The sequence below is a fragment of the Cynoglossus semilaevis genome, chromosome 4 (genome assembly GCF_000523025.1).
Source record: "Cynoglossus semilaevis isolate Cse_v1.0 chromosome 4, Cse_v1.0, whole genome shotgun sequence".
In the NCBI taxonomy this organism is placed as follows: domain Eukaryota; kingdom Metazoa; phylum Chordata; class Actinopteri; order Pleuronectiformes; family Cynoglossidae; genus Cynoglossus; species Cynoglossus semilaevis.
In genome coordinates, this window is record NC_024310.1 from 7,035,510 (window position 1) to 7,055,876 (window position 20,367).

A 20,367-nucleotide genomic window follows, 5' to 3' on the forward strand; every position below is an offset into this window, starting at 1 on the left:
AGGTAGATATATATGTGATTGTTTTTTTCTTCTTTGTGACAGTGGTTGTCGTTCAACCCATGCGTTAAACTCCATTAAAACTCTTTATCGCGTCAATTTCACAAATGAATTAGACATCACAAGTAACGGAGTAGCTGATGTGGCTGTTAACTGTTAACCGTGATCACCCACTGATTATCTGTGGCTCCTCTGACACTACTGTAATACAACATGTAACAGTATGTGTGTTTTTTTAAAAATATTGCTGCAGTTGGATTGGAGGAGTCATTCACTGAGGTTTTGCTCAGTCACACTGCAGACATGAAGGCACAAAGGAGATTCTGGTGTTAACTAGTCTGGTGTGGTTATTAGTTAACGCTGTGTGAAACCGTAGAACAAAGACCCTGTTCTCACCCTACAAGAGATTAGGATATTTACAGAGCAGCTAATCCAAATTTAGTTAGTTATTTCTTTTAGAAGTTGGATGAAGAAACAGAAGAATAGAAATGAGAAACTGCAACATATTTCCATTGATACCATTTGTGACAACATAGAAAGGATATTAAAGAATAATTTATTTTAGTAGCTTTTATTAAACTTTTTCCAAATATGTCTGGACTTCATCAATAGGAAGCAGGTGTGGCAAACAGACAACAGAAAAAGATGAGAAACATGTATAAAGTTCATAATGAAAACACTGAATATTAGACATTAATTCCATTCAGATTTCAGGATCTGGGCGTCTGCTCTTGGAATTGTTCAGATGTAGACGACATCTTTAATTTATTTCCCATACTTTCAGTGATAATGTCACATTCTTTTTTAAAAGCAAGCAGACTCAGGTCCTTAGATGAGTCATAATACTGCTGACAGAGAGATCACGTTACCTTATGGAAACTATTAGCCTCACTCTGTTCTCACTTGAGTTTGAACTTTTACACCATATCTTTGCAAAAGCACTTTCGTGAAGCTCAACTCGCTGAGCAAGGATTGTCAGTTTGCGAAGACCTGACATGTTTCCGTTTCACATGTTCATGTTTCATTCTTGGTTTTCTTCTGTCAAGGTTTGAACAGGACCAGCACCTTTTCTTGTGAAGCTCATAACCGCAAAGGTGTGGCCACATCTGGATCTGGAACCATCACTGGTAGGTGTCAAAGGCACGAACGTGTCAATGAGCCATCTTAGTCCTGGTTTACTGTCAGTGATGAGAGCACCCGTCCTTTTTTCTAGTTCTCCCATCACAGCCTCGGGACTTAAAAATTGTGGAAACCACTGAGACCAGCCTCCGTCTGTCGTGGCACCCGGGATTTGGCGGCGACTACTCGATAATTCGCTGCTCTGTTCAGGTGAGACGGCCCGCGATTGACGTGGGAGGAGTTACAAAAAAAACAAGTGGCTGAAAAAACAAGTCTGGAAAATGGCTGTGATTGTTTGACCTTCATGTTGAACAAACTCATCACTCACTATTGTGTTTGTGAGACTGGGCAAGACCAATTCAAAGACGAGAGCACTCGCTCTTCTGTTCGTCTCTTAACTTATGCTCTACTCCTCCCTGTTTTATTCATGGACCTGTGGATCAGGTTTCACTCTGGGAAAGTGGCCTTTTGGACCAGCCAAACACAGCACCGCTCCCTCTCTCCACCGTCCCTCTTTCTCTCCCTTTTTCTCTGTCACTCGCCTTTCCGTACCAGAGAAATTAGGAACGTTTTCTCCTGGAGAAGGGAGCCGTGCAGCGGCAGCACCACCCCTAACCGTCTGGTTCCAATAAAGCTGCCCCTCATGCCTCGCTGTTCATGCACCCACCCTTCAGCCCCCCTTCCCCTCCCACAGTCTTTCCTTAGCCCCTCACCCTCACAAGGGAACAAGGCGAGGGGCCAGCCCAAGCAGAACAGGGCAAAAAATATGAATTTTACAGCTTTGTGTTAAAGAAAGAAAGAAAGAAAGAAAGAAAGAAAGAAAGAGACTAAGTCTGGGGACAGCAGGTACGTTAGCTCTGAGACATTCACAGAGAATGCATGCTTCAGTCTGACTCAGTCAGAGTTGTACAGTCAAATTAAATACACTTGTTTATAGGCTGAACTATGAGTCATCCAGTCAGGATTGTCTTTTACTCTCCCAATTCATACGCCGTAGTCAATCCCACTTAAAACTCACTCCCCTGGGCGCAGGCCTAGATGCTGCATCCAAAATTTGAATTTTCTCTTCCAAGTTATTTTGAAAGTTGTTTAAGAAAAACACAACAGGACCCAGACACAAAAGTAACGGGTGTATGAAAGACAGAGACACTCAGAAACACTTGTGAATCACAAAAAAAACTGCCAATCATTCGCACATGGTCTCCTAAAACTGAAACAATGAGTTTTTGAATGCATAGGGCTTGAGTTTACTGTTACTGAATACTACCAGGTTCAAAACCAAGAGTACGTGGGCTCACATAGTCCTTAGAACATAGTTCCCTACTTAAGAAGCAAATCCATAGAGCCAGACAAAAGGACTGCCGTCGTAATATCCCCAAAACATCATTACCAATGCTATGCAACATGAGCCCGATCATTTTGAACTGTTAAAGGTTATGGGGTCGCCCATCTGTCATCCATATAGAAAGAACTCTGGGTGAGACACAGTTACAGACATGGAGTGTTGAGGTGGGTGATAAAAGAATAGTGTTGGGTTAATCTAGGCAATTTATGATTCTTAAAGCTGCTGTCTGTAAAGTGGTTTGGTTAAATCTGTGCTCAGTGGAGTGACCAATCACAGACTGCGTTTGGAAATGTTCAAATTGTAGTAGAAAAGTTTGTTGAAAAGAACTCTTAGACCAGTCCATGACATGCTGCCTTGTCAGCAGTCAGAATATTTAAAGAGACAGTGTTCTCTCTCTCAGTGACACGGACAGGAAGTCAGTGAAATTTTAGCCAAAAGAAAACACTGCTGCTGTTAGGTAAACAAATGTCCACTCATGTGATTGTGTGAAAAAATAATAATATGTAATCAGACTGACCATGAGACGATGTTGTTTACCCTCAGAGATGCAGCTTGTTGTGTGTGAAGGAGAAACAGAAAACAATGGCTCAGACCAGTAACTTTAATGTGGTTTTAAAATTGCTGCAATGAAGGATTTTCCTGTGCCTCTGGTTCTTCTTAAGCACATTTTACCACCGGGACTTTGCAGAGACAGCAGGTTTCTGCCTGTGATGTTGGTTAATGACTTCTTCTTTTCTATGCACCTCACTGAGTCTGGGTCACGTTCAGAGCAGTCAAGCAGATTTTACACCATTTGTGGGAATTACAGTTAACGATAGCCACTGGGCATGTGCTCCAGCCTCTATCGTCTCCGCCCTCCCACCTTACAACCAACTACTGTGTGTCAGGTAGTGTCTTTAAAGGGAAAATAATATTATGTATATGTGCATAATTTGACCTACATTTATCATCAATTAAAAACTATTTAACTATTTAACATATTAAATGTATTCAGTATATTTTAAAACATGTATTAATCATTAGTTAATGATTACCAATACATTTGTCTAATTATTGCCACATATCTGCCACAGTTGTGGAACTGACAACTTGATTCTACTCTTAAATTGTATCAAAAATATCAGGTTTTTGCTCAAAGATGCTCTTTATTTGTTCTTCCACTTATTTCAACTATGAGAACATGTCCAGATTGATTTCTCCAGTATGCTTTTGGTCCTTTGAAATCTAAATTATTGTTGAGAAAACTAAATTGTTTTTTTTTTATATATAATTCAGGCCAGGCGTTCAGGAGAGTCCTTCACTGCTGGCACGGAGAAGATGATCCACGACCAGATTGTGAACGTCCCACCAGCCACCCACCTCATTGAGAACCTGGAGCCCCATACACTGTACGCTGTCAGAGTGGCCTGTTACAGCAGTCAGGGCCCATCTGACTGGTCACCCTGGGTAGAGCTGCACACCAAAGAAGGAGGTGAGAGAGAGAGAGAGAGAGAGAGAGAGTCCAGATCCACTTGAGATGTTTGTTTTTACATCTGGAAGTCTTGTGTTTGGGAGTGCTTCCTCTGAAGTAAGTCAAGGTCAAGGCTTTGCTATCAGGCTACTGATAGAGTCAAAGTCTCTTACCGAACTAAGGGCAAAGGGCAGACACAGGTGGTTTGTCTTTAACAGCTCGTTCAAGAACAATCTTTATTATTGGTATTTTTACTGAAAAAACTAGCCCGAGCTTATGATTGTCATCTTTGATAGGGGAAGACATAAATATATTTGTGTGTAGTATTTTAATACTGTTCTTATAAAAGCATCTACCACTGATCAGGTTAAAAATATGCTAGAGCGTTCTTGTGTAAAAATGGAAGCAGAGTGTTCAAACACTGCCTTGTGTAGTAACAGAGAGTGGTCAAATCGCTCCTGCCTGTGCCCCACCACCTTGGTCTCTGATTATGAGAAATCCCAGACACCAGCCACTCTCTAACCCCTGCTGTAAATGTAAACGCCTGAGGTAGATGGTATTGGAGGAGCAGGGCATGTGAAGGAGGGGTGAAAAGGAGGAGTGGACGTTAAATTTCCCTGAAAGGCTTTAGTTAGCTTCGAAGCGCTCTGACCAAACTGTAATGCCAGGCTGGTTGTGTGTCTGAATTCTAACTGAGGTGGGATTTTCCATGCCAGCTCATGCGGCCTGTATCCCAGGGTAGTAAGAGCAGATACGCCACTGCAGGGATGACGGGGAATTTCCGCAATGGAAGCTGTTGGTAATCTAAAAACATTTCTATTCTGATGAACGGGACAGTGGAGAAGTGACTCTGTGCAGCGTTTTCACTTCTTCATTCAGCAAAGTTACAAACGTTTTTGTTTCGCTTCAGTGGAAAGAAAATCTCTGTTTTGCCTCCTTGTATAATCTTTGTGAGGTTTATTTGTCTTTCAGTTGCTACTTTCTCTACAATTTGTCATTGTGTAAGAAAGTTTTTGTAAGAAAACAATGGATTTGATTGAGCTGGTGATCAAACTTGTTACTGTCACCGTAAGAGCAGTGAGAGATCGTAACACAGTATCATTTTTTAAACACTTGTCACTGAACTGAAAAAGGAAGAAACCATTTTATTCCCATATCTCCTCTAAACCAAGCACCAGGCCAGCCTTTACTCACGCTGTTTAAATATTTATTGTTTTAAAAAAATACAAATACTGCTAAGGAATTTGTTTCATGCCTCTCCAAACTGCCTTAGTAAACTTCTTTGTTCTGGATCTAGTCTTTCATTCACTCTCCTTCATCACTCATTTCCCTTCCTATTTGACCTCTGATGACCCCTGATCTCCCTTTCCAGAGCACTGTGGGAAAAATAGTGGGTTGACGATGGGAGAAAGGGGATTGATGGGATGGAAAAGAAGAAGGAAGGGGAGAGAGGGCACTTTGAGAAAACACTTATTTTCCTATTTTCCCAAAGCAAAGTATTTCCTCGGAAAGATGGACCCACACGACAGAGGGAGAGAGAGAGAGAGGGAGAGAGGGAGGGAGAGAGAGAGGGAGGGAGAGGGAGAGAGATGCTGCCTCTTACACACAAAAAGCAGCATCAGCTACAGTACTCTGATTGATTGTTTAAAAACCATTAAACAATAAGGATTTGATTGGTCAGAGTTATTACAGGATAGTCGTGTGACAACATAAACAAGTGAACGTAGCTTTAAAATCACTGTATGTTTTTCATTTTCAGGAGGAGGTTGTCCTGGTAAACCACACTGTCAGTTCTCCTTCTGAGAGACATTGTTTTGTTATTGTTTCCTCCTTTTTTATTGTGCTGTGTTTTGGGTTTATTGTTAAAATAACTGGAGAAAAATTCTCATTCACATGCTGACATTGTTTGACTAATTAGGAAAAGAATGTCATTTTTAGTTTAAGCAACGGTTTATTGTTGAACCCAAAAAAGACTCAAAAGATGAAATTCCTTTACTAATTCTTTTTTTGTTTCTTGTCATTTTGTTTATTAGAATATAGAATAGAATAGAAAATTAGAAACATGGATAATGTAAAGAAATCTGAAAAGTGCCAGTCAAAAAGACAGAACTGTCCCTTTAAGCCTGTGGTCAGCCTCTCTAGGCATGTGTTTTGTCACATCAGTCCGATTTCCTAATGCGATGCCAGGGCTAATTCAGAGTTACGGGACGCACATAATCACCACAGTAATGGAAGTGACTCATGAAGACATGGAACGACACGCACACACACACACACACACACACACACATGCAGTGTGAACATAGAGAGTAACAACCTTGGAGCGACAACTGCGTCCTGTAACACGTGACGATCTGAAACTCTGCACTCTGACTGATCAGGCAAACATGTTTCCTGTCTGCTGCTGAGTTTGTTTTTATTGTTAGAGAAACGACTCCAGATCCCAGGCTTCATGAGTCAGTCTTTGGCTCAGGGTTGACCTCTTCCATGCACGTGTTGACCCACGTCCAGGCCAACCTTAGTGAGAGAACCCGATCAATAGTTCACGAAGTTACAAATCTGCAGTTTGAGCCGCTTTGGAAAGTATCAGAACACTTGTTTACCTTAGGTGCAGATGTTTCGCTCTGCTGTTGTGACCTAATTGCCCCTCAGACGTGTGTGTTTCTCAGCTCGTAATGCTCAGTCCTAACTGCTTTAATGTGGAAAACCATTGAACAGCATAGGGTTGTTTTTTTTCCTTGATGTTTCTCAAAACAACAGGATCACTCCGAGCTTTTTCTATTTTTTATTAGTTTAACAAATTGTGCAACCGTTTTTTGTTTTATTTTATTTATTTTTTTGCCCTCCTCAAAAAAGTTTTACGTCAACAATTAAAAGCTTTGTTCAGTCAAACTCAAAAAGGGAGGCATTACCACAGAGAGGGCAGTGAGGGAGAAGTAAAAAAAAAAAAAAAAAAAAAAAAAGGGGGGGAAGGAAAAAGAGGGGGGGGGGGGGAGAAAAGAAAAAAAAAAAAAAAAAAAGGAGGAGGCAGGAGAGAGGGAGCGACAGACGACGGAGCAAAGGTGGAGATGAACTTGTGGAACAGAACTTGACTTGGAGGTTATTTTTTTTGGTAGGGAGAAAGGAGCCGCATGTGGAAACAATCAGCAGGCAAATGCTTCCTGATAACATCATCCATAGGCTGGGCCATGTTTCCCAAACTCACACTGACACGGTGTGTGTGTGTGTGTGTGTGTGTGTTTGCTTGCGCAGGAGGGCGGGGGTGAGGGGGTTTGTAGTTTGTTTTAGTTTTTGAAAGCTGGCAGACTGAGTAAGATACAAAGGCAAAAAAGAGCCTTAACCTGCACACTAACAAAGGAAATGAGGACTTTTGTCTCCCTGTGAAAAGGGTTTTAGATCTCAGTGTTATCCAGAGCATCAATAACTCTCTCTCTCTTTCTCTCTCTCTCTCTCTCTCTCTTTCTCACACACATCCACATTACTCGCACTATTCCTAGTATGCCTTTCAGCTAGGTTTTCTCTCCATTGGGTATTTCTGCTGCCAGCAGCTCTTTTTTTTTACTCTTTGCTCTAAAGACCCTGAAAAAAAAAATGCAAACGAGAAGAAACGGGACAAAAATGGGGTAAAAGTCAAGCAGCTTTGGGGGGATGGGAGGGAGGGGGTAACAAATATCTCCAAACATGTCATTTTAAATAAAGAGGATTTACTTGTTTGGTTTTTCTGAACTTCGATAACCACTCCTGTCTTTCCTGCCTCCCTTTCACTCCCAATAAACAAAATTCTCTAAATTCTCTGACGTTTCCAGCTGTTAGACTTACCCACACCCTTGAGGTTCTAGCATGTCCAAACAGCAGACACCTAGTTGACTAACCCTCAGCCTAGTGACCCCTGACCTCTTGGCCCACAGCCCTACAGTGGTGTCCTCCCGCTCCTGCCCCTAGCCGAGCTGTGACAGCCACCCTGTGAGCTAAATGCTTACTGTAAATTACAAACAGGTCAGAATATAATAGTATAATATCATACTGTTTACACTTAAATGTTTTCATTTAATTATTATTATTTCAAATATGGGAATTGGAAACCGAGGACAGGTTGTGCTGTTAATGAACTTCTATCATTTTGAAATTAAATCTGGTATAGTAATTATAGTAGTTTTTTTATAAGTGACCTAAAATGGGTATCTCATCACTCACATAGACACATGATTTAGGGATTAGATTATAAATGACTATTAATTAGTAATTAAAATAAAGAAAGATGTTGCTGTAAGTGTACTCACTGGAGCAGAACGATGTGGAAATCTAACTTTTTTATGTCAAATTAATTTACAGTGCCGGAAAACCCTCCTGTGAATGTGACCGCAGTGTTGAACGGTACTGAGGTTCTCATGATGTGGGAGGAACCTCCAGGAAAGCTGAATGGAGAACTGCAGGGCTACATTGTGGAGTACAGCACACCAGACACTGAGCAGGTCAGTGAACTACTGTGTGTCCGTCTTATAGTCAGACTTTACATCTAACTCTTACTGATTGTTTTCCAATTTTCTTTTTTTGTTGACAGTTGATCGTGGACACAGGATTGGGCGCAGAGATTTCAATCAATTTGTCCCTCCCCCTGTCCAACGTGTCCTTCCGAGTGTGTGCCTACACAGGTGCAGGACAAGGGCCCTGGACACCCACACAGACTCTCACACTTATATCGCCCGGTCAGTAGAAAAACATATTTTTGTCCAGCATCATGTTTTAATTAAAAATACATTCTGCATAATAATACAGTTTTTTATTATTAAAAAATGTAACATTTTATTCAGTTTAAGTTCTGTTTTCTGATGCTGCTGACAGTTAGTTTTTGTGACATGTTTGTTTTCTTTTTCTTTGTCACAGAAATGGAGGAGTTCAGAGGTGAGTCATCAATCCAGTCTTGATGCTATACAGTTCCTGACAGGAAATGCCCACGCTCAAATTATCATTACATGTTTCATGAAACATGACATTTTTGAAATGTATTTTTAAAAATCAATGTGTGAAAAAACAAAATTGTGGGGACAAAAAGGTTGATTTAAAAATTCTCAAAAAAACAAAAATCAAATCAACAAAGCGCAGATGACAAAACATAACATGACACATAGTGACTCATAGTGAACAGGAACAGTGTAAGTTCATGGAGGACATCCTATTTCTTCAACACAAAACTTCTCTTACTCACGCTCTTCACCTGGTTCCTCAGTAAGGCTTATTTTCTATAAAATCTACAGAGAAAAGGAAGGAAATGAAAAAGAGGAAGAGACCCGCTCAGATCCATTACAGGCCTGGTATTAACATCTGCCCCGAGTGATGGGGTCACAAGGAGAGAGTGTTAGGTTCAAATGTGACTGAACTTCATGCAACGTAATCTTCAAACAGAAAAACCACATATGGGAATTGATTTTCTTCCCCATCAGTCACTGAACTGGTTTCTGACTTTAGTGTTAGTTATTTGAAGGCAGTGTCGGTGCTGTGGCAGATTTTCTACTTGCCATGGAGAGACTCCAGGTTCAAGTCCACCCACTGTAACGCACCACAACAGGAAGGGAGTTTGGAAGAACACCAGTACTCAATACTGGGTCATATCTGTCTCCTCAAAATCCCACTGTCCCACGACTGAAGCCAAAAGAAAAAATAACAATTTTATTGGGGGCCACATCATTATCGTACCATCTATGACCTGAAAAAACTATGAAAAAAACACAGAACAGGAAAGTCCACATAGTCTCACACACCTGAAGAACACCCTTCAATCCAGGTGTGAACTCCTGTATTTCGCCGTGCTCAGTGTGACCTGATCACTCCTGACGGATGTGAAAACCAGGTCTGAATGAGGCCCCATTCAGACAGGGGGAAAAAGAGAAGACGGGCGGGGGCAGGAGTGGAGGTGACGCATCATAAATATTTATAACACGGGCAGGAACAGTGTAGCATCTCTGTTTGCTCAGTCTAATGGAGCCAGGCAGACGATTCAAACAACAAGAACGGCAGATTAAGGGAGTGAAAGTCGAGGGAGGACGAGGGTGAACGGGAGGAAAGGAAGGGAGTTCAACACGGCGGGTGGAGGGTGTGAGTGTTTTGCGTTAGGTTGTGGGAGTGTTAGGGAGTGAAGGATGGAACCAAAAGAGAATCCTAAGAATCTGAAGGGTTGTATTTTCACTGAAAGAATAAACATTGACATCATGAGCTCAGGATGGATGTACACTGATATAATTAGCTGGAAAAAAAAACACTAAATACAAGTGTAGAATATTTTAGTAGACGTCGCACAGACCCTTCATTATAAACCTAAAAACACATGTAAGAAAATGGCAGGAGAAAAAGTTCTCTCTCAATCCTCTCTGTGTCTCTGTTCACACCCCTTCCCACAGGTCCATCCTTGCCTCCGGCCTTTTCCTGGCACTGGTGGTATGTGGTGATGGCCATCGCCGGCGCCGTGTCCATAGCTGTGCTCATGGCTGTTTACGTGGCCAAACTGCGGCGCAAGGAGACGCGCTTTGGGTAAGTAAACTGCTGGTGCTTTTGGTTGGTCAAAGGGAGGATCTTCATTTTTGTGCCAAACCATAAAAAAATAAATAAACCTTTTCCTGTCTATGGCCTAGTTTTGTCACTGGAGTAAGTATTTGGCTGCAAAAAAAGAACATCTGTTCTGAGATTCTCTGGGAGCGTGGAGTGATGCCACACTCTCAGCTGTGTTGGTGCTCTGACCTGTGATGCTGTTGTTGTTGTTGTTGTTGTTGTTGATGATGATGATGATGTGTTTGTGTTCCTACAGAGAGGCCTTTGAACCCATGATGGAGAGCGGGGAGCTGGTGGTGAGGTACCGCGCTCGTCGCACCTACAGCCGCAGGACCACGGAAGCAACACGTGAGTTCCCCTCTGTCTGTGCTACAGCATGTTTCCTTGGAAAGATGACACTTTTGTAATCCTTCAGTGTCCCTGCAGCGCCAAGTGCATGTGTAACGTCAGTTAGTAACATGTCCAAACCCGCCTGTTTCCCTTTGTAAAGATAAGATTGTGAGAAAAAGCTCAATAGTATCTGCTTTTATACCCTGGGACCGGATCTGTGTCTTCAGTGTTTGGCAGAAGACAAATCTACAAGAAGAGACAATGTCTGGTCTTTTGATTCTTTAGAGTGGGAAAAGAAAAAAGGAGCCGAATTAGCTAATTTACCCAGCCATCTCAGGAATTTGGAGGTTCTTAAAATGAGTCTAAAAATATCTCACACGTCTTTCCTGTCGTCTCCCAGGAGTTTATGAATAATGTCTATTGACTTGGGTCGGAAAGGTTTGTGACTTTTGAAATATGGGTCCCCAGAAAAAACAGTTTGTAAAAACACTGTAATACGGTAATAAGTAACAAATAAATTAAAATTTAAAAATATGAACATTAGCTTACAGTAGCCAAATAAGTGCAATTGATTTAATTTTGAAGAAGGTAAGTGACAAACCTAAGATATCAATAAATAAATAAATGACATTACTAACAGGTAGTCCAAAACCAACGTAAAAAGTAGTTCAACAAAACTTTTAGGCCAGTCCAGAAAAGTACTAGATAAAGGTTAGCCATGGTGATAATGAGTAGACAACTCTTATTCTGTAGAATCTAAAGCGTCCAGTCAACAGTGACCTCGTCACTACACGCACAGATACTGTATGTACCTGTAAACACAGCACACAGACCCACAATTCACACAGCTGGGCTACATTCAGACCCTTAAATTGTCCCTGACATGCACACGATAATTGTATAGACCCAACAGTCAAGTCTCAGCCTGCCACAGACACCGAGGAGGGGGGAAAGGTAAAACTGCAGAGAGCAAAAAAAAAAAAATGTTTTCAGAGAGTGAAATTAGAGGAGCCCAGAGAAGAAGATAACGTGAACTTTGAGTATGTCCCACTCTGGTGGTGAGAGGCTGGCTGGGAGTAGGGGGGGGGGGGGGGGGGCTGTGCGGGTGGCGCGCGGCGGAGCGACTCCAGCCAACTCTCAGACAACGTCAAGCCCTCATCCTGGGGGCTTTGGTTATTGCGTGAATGGGCTAATAGCCGGTCACGGCAGCATGTGTCGGAACATGCCTACGGACTGAGCACATTGTTGTTCGACTATGACAGCAGATTAATGGTGTAGCAGCAGCCGAGGGGGAGGAAAGAGGGAGGCGGGGGGGAGATCTCTGACCATGTTGTCGTGTCAAGTCCTGGCCCAGATGTGCGGAGCACAGCTTACACGTGTGGCGCACTGCGCAGCACTTTACAGCGGTCGTGAAGGCCAGCTGGTCTAAGAAACTACGAAATGTTAAATCATATGATCTCATTCTTTTAACCCAGACCTGGTCCCAGGGAGACCACGCAGATTAACATCTGGAAATAGGATCGAGAGGCTCCGTATCAGATACTGTTGGCTCAGTGCGCTGAATGTTTTTATAATTTTGTAAAGTTTGGGACTACAATAAAAAAAAAACTCACCTGGCTGGGGTTAAAATTGAAGAATAATTGAAGTAAAACAGAATGTAGGGTTTTGTAAAAACATAATTGAAATCCATGTCGGAAAGCTGAATCTAAAGGTTTATTTGCACAAAATTAAGAAAGATATTGATAATATGGAGCTGAGCTGTCAGATGTGTCGCTCATTTACACCAGTTTTGGAAAATGAACAACAATGACATCATCACCCAGCCCTGAGTATCAGTCAACTTGCCTTCGAGAATAAAAAAAAGTTGGAATGATGGAAAACCTCTGTTTGTTTCTATTTTGACTCCATATCACAATATTGGTTTGTTTGTTTTACCTCCTCCTTAGTGAACAGCCTGGGCATCAGTGACGAGCTGAAGCAGAAGCTTCAAGATGTGATGGTGGACAGACATAAACTAACCCTGGGGAAGACCCTGGGAGAAGGTACGACTTTGTTTTCGTCACAGACTGATGATAAGTGCTGTGTGGAGAGTGAGTGAAAGGAGAGCGCGACAAACAGGAAGTTTAACAAGGCCAAGCACTTGTTGTAAAGCAGGTCTGGTGCACAGCACATTGTCAGGATTATCCCCAGTTGACACCAATATGTTTTGACCCGTGGTGTAGTGTGTCAGAGTGCGATGTGATATCCTGTACTGCCCTGTCGCAGTTTTACGATAACCATTGTGCACCGTAAAAACAAGACTTTCAACGTCACTGCAGCTGAATTCACAGCTGAACTCTCTGGTTGTGTTTCTGTTCGTGTCTTCAGGGGAGTTCGGCTCGGTGATGGAAGGCCTGCTGACTCAGGAGGAGGCCGTTCTCAAAGTTGCTGTCAAGACTATGAAGAGTGAGTAGACGCTGTCACCATCGCTCACTCGCATTTGACGGACACGTCCCTCTGCAGGGGGTCGGAAAATGACCTCATGTTTTATCAAATAAATACATTTTTAAAAAAAGTAACAGAAACAGTAAAAATAAAGCTAAAGCTGAAGCTAGAAAATCTTACTTTCTGAGGGATTTAAAACAAACCTTCTGGCATGTATTTGAACCTCAGAACTTTTCATGATCATTTCCCACTTCATCGTACTTTTGTGATTTTTTTTTCTTCTCGCTAGTTGCCATTTGTACCCGCACAGAGATGGAGGACTTCCTGCGTGAGGCCGCTTGCATGAAAGAGTTTGACCATCCCAACGTGATGAGGCTTCTGGGTAAGACAGTCTCCCTCACACTGATGGAAAACCCACTTACACAGGAGTTTTTTTTGTTTTTCCACTGTAATTCACCTGTTGTTTATCTGTTACTCTGCATGAAATGATAGCACATGCTAGCAGCTATTTTCACAACTGAGGACAAAACTCAGTGTAAATAGAGTCTCAGGGATGAACGTCTAGTAAATCTGTATTGGTACCTTCACTAGTCAGAGAGCACTGCTGTTATATTACAAAATGTGGGACAAAAATCCGATGACTCTCATTATGTGTAATCAGCAGATTCCCCTACGGTCAAGTTTCCATATTCGTATCCATTACAGAAATGAGGAACCTGAACTTTTTTGTTTACTTTAAATTCAGTTCATCTTTGTTAAGGTGTCATTGCCTCCCACATGCTGAGCAGACACTGGTGTTCTAGTACGAATCAGTGATTGTTGTTAGAGTGTAACCCAGTATGTAGTCAAATAAAATATTGCACATTCTCTCGATAAATGTGACAAAAGAATTTATAATAATACAGGTCTGATTCTTGAGTATAAAATGTGCAAAATTGGATTTAAAACAAACAAGTTCATTGTTATACTTTTCTACACAGTACTATGTCCATCATGCAGCATAAAAACCTCTACTTGTCCCAGAACAAACTGGATTTTAGCCTAAAGAATCAGAAAGGACTGTACTGACCCCCCTAAAGGGAAATTGTTAAAATTCCTAAAGTAGCTTTTGGTTTAAAAAACAAACAAACCATGCAATATATTTGATAAAATAATTCCAAGGTCTTAGTGGGAAATATCAAAGGCTGCCAAGGTTCCATCGCTCCATTCACAGGAACATTGTCCTTTTCCCAACAACAACAACAACATTTCAGTCTGGAAAACACAGACTTCCTGCAGGATTTTATTTCCACTCGGAGATAAGAGTGAAGTGGGTACATCAGGTTTTATAATACAAACATTTACTCCATCCCAGTACACACTAAATACTCCTCTCACTTTCGCCTCCGTCACTCTGTTTGCCACCTTACGTCAGTCCCGGTGCCTTATCTTTAGCCCCACACAGACCCAAGCCTCCAGCTGAAGGCTCCAGGCCTTGAAGGTATTTCCCATCACTGCTCATATCTGATGTAAAACAATCTGCAGGAAGTCATGAAATCAGAACCAAACACTAATATGTTCCTCCTCCCGCTGCGTTAAATACTTCCAGTCTGAGTCGTCCGACTGGAATGCTATACGGAAATCAATTTGAACCGATGTGCATTGCACAGGGATAAATCACATGAGTAACGATCTGCACCGACAAGTAAAAGTATCAGGAGACTGTGTGAAATGAAGCAGCGTACCATTCATGGAGGCGTCATTTCCACCATCACTATCACACACACACACACATTTAGATGGTGGTAAATGTAAACCTTTTTAACAACTAGCCGAGACAGTTCAACTTTAGGGAAACTGGCCTCTGTCCAACTGGCCTGTCTCTCGATTGCAGTGTTTTTATTGGTTGCCAGTTAAAGCCATGACTCTTTGGTTGATGCTCCTTTTTTACCCAACACTTTTAACCAGTTTGTATAAATGAGAAAACTGTGTGTCTTACATCTTTTTTTTTTCTAAATTTAGAAATTTAGAAATATTATTATGATGAACAAATACAATTATATTTAATTTAATTTAATTTTTTACATTTTGCTGTTCAATTGAATTGTTCTGGACTTTTAATCTACTCTGTTTTATGGATTAACCAGTGGTTTTTAGCGACACAACAGTCAAAGATGTTTCCACCGTCTTAAAACTTTCTCATAAGAACTTTCTCTCACACGTCCGTCTGACACTGACTATGACACTGCAGTAGTATTGTCCGCTGCCTTGGTGAGTAACAGTGAGTTGGGGTGTTTTTACAGGTGTGTGTCTGCAGACAGTGGAGAGTGAAGGTTACCCCTCCCCTGTGGTCATCCTGCCCTACATGAAACACGGAGATCTGCACAGCTATCTGCTGTACTCACGGCTGGGAGACTGCCCTGTGGTTAGTCTGATTTACACACACACACACAAACACACGCTGAAAAGTGCAGAGTTAAACAGCTTAATGAGTTCAGGGTGTATGAGTTCACCACTGTGTCTGTCAGCAAAACAGGACTCAAAGTTCAGCATAAATGTGAAGTAAACGAGTCTCCACCCATTGGCGGCAGAGGCAGAGTTAGAGGAAAACACAAGATATGTCACCGCTTTCTGCATTTCTACTCATTAATGGATGAGGTCTTTCCTTGGAACCGACGACACTCATACGCCATAAGTCCCTGAGGGGAAGCTGAATCACAGCCCTGATTACAACAACCTTCTACAGAATTTTGAAACATCCAAGAATTTGGCTAAAACTCATAAAAAACAATCTGGTGTTGAATCCTACTCCTCCCAAGAGAAATAGGAGGGGGGGGGGGGGGGGCTCTTAATATAGGTCCTGGTTGTGGACTGAGCGCGGGGTAACATGAGCATCACCGCCCTCTGCTGGTAAAGGTGTGACTGAAATGTGTGTCTCTTCTGCTGTGATGTGCTGCAGTTCCTTCCATCTCAAATGCTGGTGAAGTTCATGACGGACATTGCCCGCGGCATGGAGTACCTGAGCAGCAAGAACTTCATCCACAGAGACCTCGCAGCTCGCAACTGCATGTGAGTTCAAGATCTGCCCGTGTTTTTCTTCCCAAATGATGATTTTGGTTCCTTTTTATGTTTGCACTTTCATTTCCCTTTCCTCATTTTGACCTTACATTGATAAATGTTTAAGAAACGGATTTGGAGAAACATAACTTATTCTTTTTGACAAGAAGAAGAAGTGCGAGAATAAAGACATTAAATTCCTTCTCCACGTTCACCTGTCTGTAAACAGCTAACAGCTAACAGCTAACCAAACCCTGTCCTTCTGCTTTAGGCTCAATGAAAACATGAATGTTTGTGTGGCCGACTTCGGCCTCTCCAAGAAGATCTATAACGGCGACTACTACAGACAGGGGCGGATCTCAAAGATGCCCGTCAAGTGGATCGCAATCGAAAGCTTGGCTGATCGCGTCTACACCACCAAAAGCGATGTGGTGAGTTAGAGAACTGACACTTCACCTGTGGACAAAATCTGTACAGAGACTATGTTGTCCAACAGCGACACACACCACTGGGAAACAAATATTTTAGAGCAATATCAAGGAATCCAAAACTTTGGATGACAAGTACTGACAACGACAGAGATTCACAGTCTCATTAAAAAGTCCGTCAATTTTCATCAGTCAATTTCCCACATATAACAAACTCAGCTGTCAGTGCCGTGCCTGTGGTGACACATCACTGACGTTGGACAACTATTAAAAAAAAAAGCTAACGAAGAAAAAAACCTCAAAGAGAAACCTCAAAGGACACGTCAAGCTTTGAAAATTGTTGTTTTTTTCTTCTATTATAGTCACAGGTTTTGGGATCTTTTACCCGAAAAGCAGAATCGAAAAAAAAGGATTCTGGTTTTGTTTCCTAAAGAGAGATATATATATACATACAGTCGCCCAGCTGCAGAAGATAAATTGAAATCTTGGTAGAAAAGTTTTTCATATCAATACAGGTTAAAGGTCAAAGGTTAAAGTGAAGTATTCTAAATCTTGCAACAAATGTGTTCTGTGAGAAAGTTTAATATTTTATAAATCCAGTGGTTCTCAAACTAAGGTAAGCAGGCCACCAATTGTATTGGGCTCCCTCTAGTGGTACTAGGGGAAATTTGATCTACCGTTTAGAGGTACAGGATTGAATATTTGTCAAACAGTTTAATGGACGATTATATGAAGGGTGGGTTCATTCTTTGATACCTAACGTGGGTCTGTATAGTTCATGGAACTGATCTGAACTGTTCTGATGTCCTGACCACCACAACCGTCCAACGATGAGCTTCGATCCCTGGGAAACTCTGGATTGGCTATTGTTTCCGAGGGATGTTAAAATGTTTTTCCTTCCAATACTTCAGAAAGATGATTTTGTTGAGCAGAGGTCAAAGGTTAAGGCCACTTTGACCCCACAGATGTGTTTTGTTTCGTCAAGCATGTTTTTAGGGTCACAGTGAGCTCAATAAAATGTTTGTTTTTTAAACACAGCCAGTTGTTTTTCTAGTCCAGGAAAAAGTGATGAAACTGTTGTTCAGTAGAAGCAGAAGTGTGTACTAGTACTTCAGTACTTCAGTACTACATCGTACCATAGAATGACATGTAACCTGTGTGGAGCCAGGTTCTTTAAGAGTACCTGCACCGTAACAGTTCAAAGTGATGACAACTGTTAGTAACCTGTGATGAGAGCGGACGTCCGTGTTATTATTAGAGCCGCGTCTGTGTTGTTTCCACGGTCGGAGTTCGACAACAGGAGAGTCCATGTTGGAGCGCGGTGAAGGTGTCAGACGCTGTAATGAATTCAAGACTTCTCACACATGGAACCTTCCCCTTCTGTCTCCCCCTCAGTGGTCGTTTGGAGTCACCATGTGGGAGATCGCAACGCGGGGCCAGACGCCTTATCCCGGTGTGGAGAACAGCGAGATTTACGATTACTTGAGGCAGGGAAACCGTCTGAAACAGCCTCCAGACTGTCTGGACAGCATGTGAGTTCCGTCTCCTTTACTTCACAAAACTAAACACATTCAGCTCAGGATGGAAAAGGTCGCAGTTTTGCCTCGTTTTTACCAAAGCTATAACGAACGTATCTGTTGTCACTGACGTTTATAAATCATTTAAATTGTAATCATCCTTTACGTCCGTCCTCCACAGTTACTCTCTGATGTTTTCCTGCTGGCTGCTGAGCCCCAAGGACCGCCCGTCATTTGAATCCCTGTGCTGCGAGCTGGAAAAAGCACTCGACGATCTGCCGGACCCCCAGGACCCAGATGAGATCCTGTACGTCAACATGGACGAGTCCTCCATGGAGCTGGGGGCAGTGGGAGGTCGTGACCCCTTGGTGATGCCGACCCCGTTCTGCCTGAAGGGTCTGGACTCCGTGACCACGGTGGAGGTCCACCATCACAACCGCTACGTCCTGTGTCCCCAGCACGAGTCGAACCGAGCGCCGTCGGACTCCATGGAGAGTCTGGACATGCCGGTGTCCTCGTCCACGGCCACGCTTCCTCTACAGCCGTCCTGCCACTCCACTCCAAACCACACCCCGGCACCAACACCCACTGTTGAGCTGCTGGAGGACAGGGAAGGCTCCAGGAAGGTGCCATGGCAGTGACCACTCTGACCCACCAGCCTGGTCAGGACCATCTTTCTATTCCAGCCTCAGAACTCCATCCAGCTTTTTGCTACTGACTGAGAAAACCTGCGCCCCCACATGGACACAGTTTGTACAGACACACGCAGCCGGAGACATTCCAGAGAAGAAAGGACTGGGATCAGGTTCTTTTGTCCACTCCCCTCTTATCTAAACCAAGCACAGTCCACGTGAATGTGTCACCGAAGACTGAACATGCTTCAAGCACGCGGTTGAACGGTCACAGAAACTGCAGCACAATCAGAGAAACTCGTTCCCCGCTTCCTCAGCAATAAATATGTAACACATCTACAGCTGCCACCACAAAAAACAACTGAGTTCTCCTCCACGGGATTAAGCTATAAAAACATCTCTGTCTCAGTGAAACCAGCTCTGACACTGCCAGACCAAACTACAACCAAACACACTCAGGAGCTTCAATATTCCAGTGATCACCAGGGAGGATTCATTCAGTCACTGAAGGAAGGAGGAGCGGAGGAGCGGAGGAGCAGGGGGGAGGAACCCCAACCTCCTGGGCTCCTGTAGGAAGGAAGGAAGGGAAGGAAGCAGCAGAGGAAAGGAAACAAGGTCACTACTGTGGACAGGAGAGGGTTAGGGTCATGTGAATTCAGACTAGTCGCCACTCTCTGATTGGACGGCCAATATAAAGCCAGCTTCAGTGTGCAGCCAGTCTATTAAGGTGGACTTTCATTTCAGCTGAGTGAAAGTGGTGTGAAAAAAATTCACTATTGAATTTTTGCTCCCACCAGACATGAAATGAAGAAAAATAAAGTATCTCTTTTTTTAAATAATAACAATAATAATAAAGCTTTTAATAATGTTGTTATTTTTTTGAAACAAAAAAAAGTTTAAAAAGTTATATTTAAACTTTTTTAGTAGTTATGATTCTAACACAATAGAAAAAAGGTCAAATTAGAGTTTTAGAAAAAAGCAACTCACAGCTGTTACATTCCTTTATTCAAATCAATTAACAAATTAAGAATAAATAAATAAAATAACAGTTATTTAACTGGTTTAAAAAAACAATTAAACACTCTAAATTGACGTAAATAAAATAACAGTTATTTAATTAAAAAACAATTAAACACTCTAAATTGACCTTTAATCTTTTTTATGTTAGTGTGAGTGGTTGGTTGCCTCTAAAGTTTCCAGGGTGAACTCCACCCCCCTTCCCACCATGAAAATACCTTTGACCTTTGACCCTAACCCTCTTCTGTGTGTCCATCAACATGAACTGTGATTAAACCCTAACGTTTCACTGTGGCTTCTCTGAAGCTGCAGGAGTTTGTGTAACAACCTAACGTATCACCAGCAAAGAAACCCTAAGGTTTTGTTTTTGTTTTGTTTTTTTGACAACGGCTTGTCATGAACTGCAGCACATACATGAGCCAATCACAGTCTGCGCTCACTGACAGATGATTCACCAGGTCCAGGTCTGTTTCCTCTGGTCTGGACATAAATAGACGTATGAGTCAAATCACCAGGGAACGTCTCAGTG

At 42.3% G+C, this 20,367-nt stretch overlaps 1 protein-coding gene across 1 annotated transcript in view; it reads left to right on the forward strand.

The window, feature by feature from the left end:
- The window catches only part of axl (AXL receptor tyrosine kinase), a 26,697-nt gene extending 7,031 nt beyond the window's left edge, over nt 1-19,666 (forward strand). The window contains exons 5-20 of the mRNA XM_008308815.3: nt 1,044-1,124; nt 1,211-1,326; nt 3,737-3,932; nt 8,244-8,383; nt 8,473-8,617; nt 8,796-8,813; nt 10,307-10,436; nt 10,711-10,802; nt 12,731-12,826; nt 13,152-13,229; nt 13,498-13,590; nt 15,491-15,612; nt 16,147-16,256; nt 16,516-16,675; nt 18,068-18,204; nt 18,371-19,666. Coding sequence (XP_008307037.1) covers nt 1,044-1,124; nt 1,211-1,326; nt 3,737-3,932; nt 8,244-8,383; nt 8,473-8,617; nt 8,796-8,813; nt 10,307-10,436; nt 10,711-10,802; nt 12,731-12,826; nt 13,152-13,229; nt 13,498-13,590; nt 15,491-15,612; nt 16,147-16,256; nt 16,516-16,675; nt 18,068-18,204; nt 18,371-18,830 — 2,174 coding nt within the window. The 3' untranslated portion in view covers nt 18,831-19,666. The remainder of the gene's footprint in view (nt 1-1,043; nt 1,125-1,210; nt 1,327-3,736; nt 3,933-8,243; nt 8,384-8,472; nt 8,618-8,795; nt 8,814-10,306; nt 10,437-10,710; nt 10,803-12,730; nt 12,827-13,151; nt 13,230-13,497; nt 13,591-15,490; nt 15,613-16,146; nt 16,257-16,515; nt 16,676-18,067; nt 18,205-18,370) is intronic.
- Nucleotides 19,667-20,367: the final 701 nt, after the last annotated feature.